This window comes from Portunus trituberculatus, chromosome 2 (assembly GCF_017591435.1).
Source record: "Portunus trituberculatus isolate SZX2019 chromosome 2, ASM1759143v1, whole genome shotgun sequence".
Classification (NCBI taxonomy): domain Eukaryota; kingdom Metazoa; phylum Arthropoda; class Malacostraca; order Decapoda; family Portunidae; genus Portunus; species Portunus trituberculatus.
In genome coordinates this window covers 3,870,719-3,875,718 of record NC_059256.1, presented here as the reverse complement: position 1 = coordinate 3,875,718, position 5,000 = coordinate 3,870,719, and the positions used below count along the sequence as shown (strand labels likewise).

At 40.2% G+C, this 5,000-nt stretch overlaps 1 protein-coding gene across 2 annotated transcripts in view; it reads right to left on the bottom strand.

Moving 5' to 3' along the window:
• The window catches only part of LOC123502866 (phosphatidylinositol 4,5-bisphosphate 3-kinase catalytic subunit alpha isoform-like), a 25,939-nt gene extending 22,250 nt beyond the window's left edge, over positions 1-3,689 (bottom strand). For both annotated transcript variants that reach the window (XM_045252148.1, XM_045252156.1), the window contains exons 1-3: positions 3,546-3,689; positions 1,601-1,758; positions 745-954 (exon numbers count right to left, since the gene is read on the bottom strand). In XM_045252148.1, coding sequence (XP_045108083.1) covers positions 745-954; positions 1,601-1,655 — 265 coding nt within the window. In that variant the 5' untranslated portion in view covers positions 1,656-1,758; positions 3,546-3,689. The remainder of the gene's footprint in view (positions 1-744; positions 955-1,600; positions 1,759-3,545) is intronic.
• Between the last annotated feature and the right edge of the window lie 1,311 nt (positions 3,690-5,000).

Here is a 5,000-nt window from a genome sequence, read left to right as displayed (position 1 = left end):
AAAAAAAAAGACTTAAAACAAATAGGGTGACAAAAACTAGGGTGACACAAAAATAGGGTGACAAACACACATAAAAAAATAAAACACAAATAGGGTGAAAAAAATCTAGGGTGACATTGATAGGGTGACATACAAGTGAGAGATTTAAAGACCAAAAAAAAAAAGGAAAAAGGTAAAAATAGGGTGTCAAAATCTAGGGTGACACAAAACTAGGGTGACATAAATAGGGTGACACATATACACACACAAAAATGACAAATTCAAACATATAAGAAATAAAACACAGAAATAGGATGACAAAATAGGGTGATACAAAATCTAGGGTGACACAAAAACTAGGGTGACACAAATAGGGTGACAAACAAGTGACAAAATTGAAAAAAAACACAAATAGGATGACAAAATAGGGTGACACAAAATCTAGGGTGACAAAATAGTGACTAAATCGAAAAAAAAACACAAATAGGGTGACAAAATCTAGGGTGACACAAATAGGGTGACAAACACAAAAAATGACAAAAAGCAAATAAATAGAATGCCAAAATAGGGTGACAAAATCTAGGGTGAACAAAATTTAGGGTGACAAAATTAGGGTGACACAAAACTAGGGTGACACGAATAGGGTGACAAACACAAAAAAAAGTGACAAAAAAAATTGAATGCCACAATAGGGTGACAAAATCTAGGGTGAACAAAATTTAGGGTGACACAAAACTAGGGTGACACAAATAGGGTGACACATACCATCATTGAGCTTCCTTGTGACAGCAGTGGGTAGGGTGGCTGTGGCGTGGAGCTGTGGTGGGTGGTGGTATGTGGCCAGGGAGGGTGCGCCACACTGCTGCCTCACCCTAACAGCCTCCCGCACCACACCCACCGCACCCTTCCGGAACGCCTGCACCTCCTCGTCCTCACACTGGTATAGGGTGTACACTGAGCACCCTAGGATTGTGGCTAGGGTGGTAGGATGATAGGGTGACATAAATAGGGTGACAAATCTAGGGTGGATTTAAAGACAAAATGAAAATAAAGGAAAAAAATAGGGTGACAGATCGAGTGGCCAGCATAACCTAGGGTGACAAAAAAGGGTGAGAAAATTAAGGTGACAAATATAGGGTGACAAATTTAGAGACAAAAATAGGATGACAAAAATAAGATGACAAAATATAGGGTGACACAAAAATAGGGTGCCTCAAAAATAGGGTGACAAAAAATAGGGTGACAAATATAGGGTGACACAAAAATAAGGTGACAAAAATAAGATGACAAAATATAGGGTGACACAAAAATAAGGTGACAAAAATTAGGATGAAATAAATAGGGTGACAAAAATTAGGGTGACAAAATATAGGGTGACACAAAAATAGGGTGACAAAAAATTAGGATGAAATAAATAGGGTGACACAAAAATAGGGTGACAAAAATTAGGATGAAATAAATAGGGTGACAAAATATAGGGTGACACAAAAATAGGGTGACAAAAATTAGGATAAAATAAATAAGGTGACAAAAATTAGGATGAAATAAATAGGGTGACAAAATATAGGGTGACAAAAAAATAGGGTGACAAAAATTAGGATGATTAAATAGGGTGACGTACATATATGCTTGTTGATCTCTCTCTCTTCATCAGTGAGGCCTGGCGGTTCCCCCATGGCTGGCTAGGGTGACGTGTGTGTGTGTGTGTGTGTGTGTGTGTGTGTGTGTGTGTGTGTGTGTGTGTGTGTGTGTGTGTGTGTGTGTTTTGGTTTCTTCACCCTAGAAAAATAAAAAATTAATTAATAACAAAAATAAATAGATATATAAAAATTAATGTTATTACTATTACTATTCTCTCTCTCTCTCTCTCTCTCTCTCTCTCTCTCTCTCTCTCTCACCAAAATAAACCACCAAAATACATACATATATATAAGAGACAGGTTAGGTTAGGTTAGGCTAGGTTAGGTTAGGTTAGGTTAGGTTAGATTAGGTTAGGTTAGGATAGGTTAGGTTAGGTTAGGTTAGGTTAGAAGTCTCTCGAGGGTTATATAAGCTAAGATTTCTTGAATATTCCTTAAAATACCATTAGCGGCGCAGTGCTGTGGTAAATTCGCAGCTTGAACCAATATACCCTATCTTATATATCTCTTTCCACGTCTAACAAGCTTGCGGACCTCCTGGGAAAGCTAGCGAACCTCCTGGGAAAGCTTGCGGACCTCCTGGGAAAGCTTGCGGACCTCCTGGGAAAGCTTGCGGACCTTCTGGGAAAGCTTGCGGACCTTCTGGGAAAGCTTGCGAACCTCCTGGGAAAGCTTGCGGACCTCCTGGGAAAGCTTGATTTTAACCTAACCTAACCTAACCCAATTTTCCGATACGTTATAATGGGTTTAGAAAGGCTGGCGGAAGTGAGGTGTAGTGTGTGTACCATTATGTGTGGTGTTGGCAATGCTGTTCAGTGTAGAGAAAGCTGTGTCATATCCTGTCGTCGCCATCACAGCATTTCCTGAGATTTTTTTGAAGTGAGTTTGTTAATAACACCTTCACAGCAACACCACACACACAAGACCTTCACAGCAACACCACACTCACACAAGACCTTCACAGCAACACCACACTCATACAAGACCTTCACAGCAACACCACACTTATACAACACCTTCACAGCAACACCACACTGATACAAGACCTTCACAGCAACACCACACTCATACAAGACCTTCACAGCAACACCACACTCATACAAGACCTTCACAGCAACACCACACTCATACAAGACCTTCACAGCAACACCACACTCACACAAGACCTTCACAGCAACACCACACTAACACAACACCTTCACAGCAACACCACACTCACACAAGACCTTCACAGCAACACCACACTTATATAAGACCTTCACAGCAACACCACACTCACACAAGACCTTCACAGCAACACCACACTTATACAAGACCTTCACAGCAACACCACACTCACACAAGACCTTCACAGCAACACCACACTCGTACAAGACCTTCACAGCAACACCACAATCATACAAGACCTTCACAGCAACACCACACTCATACAAGACCTTCACAGCAACACCACACTTACACAAGACCTTCACAGCAACACCACACAAACACAAGACCTTCACAGCAACACCACACAAACACAAGACCTTCACAGCAACACCACACTGATACAAGACCTTCACAGCAACACCACACTAACACAAGACCTTCACAGCAACACCACACTCACACAAGACCTTCACAGCAACACCACACTCATACAAGACCTTCACAGCAACACCACACTGATACAAGACCTTCACAGCAACACCACACTCACACAAGACCTTCACAGCAACACCACACTCATACAAGACCTTCACAGCAACACCACACTCACACAAGACCTTCACAGCAACACCACACTGATACAAGACCTTCACAGCAACACCACACTGATACAAGACCTTCACAGCAACACCACACTGATACAAGACCTTCACAGCAACACCACAGCAACACCACACACACCCGTAGTTAAAAGGACATATAAAACCGCTTATTTACCGTGTTTCCCGTGTCTTCTGTGTCCTGCCGCGTGTCGTGTCGTGTCCTGGGGTGCGTGGGCGTGTCCTGTGTCCCTCCCACCCACAATCGCACAGCAATAGAGGAGAAAATAGGAAAAAACACAAAAATGGACGTTTAAAGACACAGCGGGAGAGGTAAACAAAATATTCGGCTGGTTTTTTAGTCAAATTAGAATCTAGTTGTTTTTTTGTTTTTGTTTATATAATTTTTTTAAGTTTATTTTTTGTTTTGTTTTATTTTTTATGTGTTTTTTTTTTAGTTTTTGTACAAGAAGGTATTTAAGTTTTATTGGGAAGTTTAAGTTATGTTTATTTATTTATTTATTTTTTTCGATTATTAAATTTCTAAGTTCATATCAACATTTTTTTTTTTAGATATTTTATGAAAGTTTTTTTTAGGTACAAGAAAATTCAACTAAGTTTTATTGTAAGTCTTAAGTCAAATGAGGCTTTAAAATTAAGAGAAAATGAGATTATTTTAGGGGTAACTTAAAACTTCTTGTATCTTTCGGACCCCATACACATTTCAGTGACTTGTATGGCAGCCTGAGGGAAACAGAACAGATGAAGCATAACTGAGCGTGTATGGGGAGTTAAGGGGATTTGAGACACCATTCAGTACAGCAGTGGGCAGCAGCGGCGAACTAGGAACATGTCTGCCACACCAGCCACCTGCCACAGCTGACCCACGGAGGAAGAGAGACGCTTATACAATATACATGTTATTTATAAACATTAACCCCTTCAGTAATGGGACACACCTTTACCTTGAGTTTGTGTACCATTAGACCATTTTATTACCCCTTCAGTAATGGGACACACCTTTACCTTGAGTTTTGTGTACCATTAGACCATTTTATTGACATTAGCAAGGGTCTATGGAGGGCAGAAGTTTAATGGCCACAGTCTTCACTATTTTAATTGAGTTTTGTGTACCATTAGACCATTTTATTGACATTAGGAAGGGTCTATGAAGGGCAGGAGATTAATGGCCACAGTCTTCACTATTTTAATTGAGTTTTGTGCACCATTAGACCATTTTATTGACATTAGCAAGGGTCTATGAAGGGCAGGAGATTAATGGCCACAGTCTTCACTATTTTAATTGAGTTTTGTGTACCATTAGACCATTTTATTGACATTAGGAAGGGTCTATGGAGAGCAGAAGATTAATGGCCACAGTCTTCACTATTTTAATTGAGTTTTGTGTACCATTAGACCATTTTATTGACATTAGCAAGATTAATGGCCACAGTCCTCCTTTCAATAAACCATAAATCTTGCCAATACACCACCAGAACCACAAAAACACCCTTAAAAACACCCTTAAAAACACCCTTACAAACACGAGTATCTTCAACTGGCGCCTTTGGAAAGCAGTGAGGGCGTTTCACAGTACGGATCTGAATATTGTTCCTCCAGGCCGCCTCTCTAC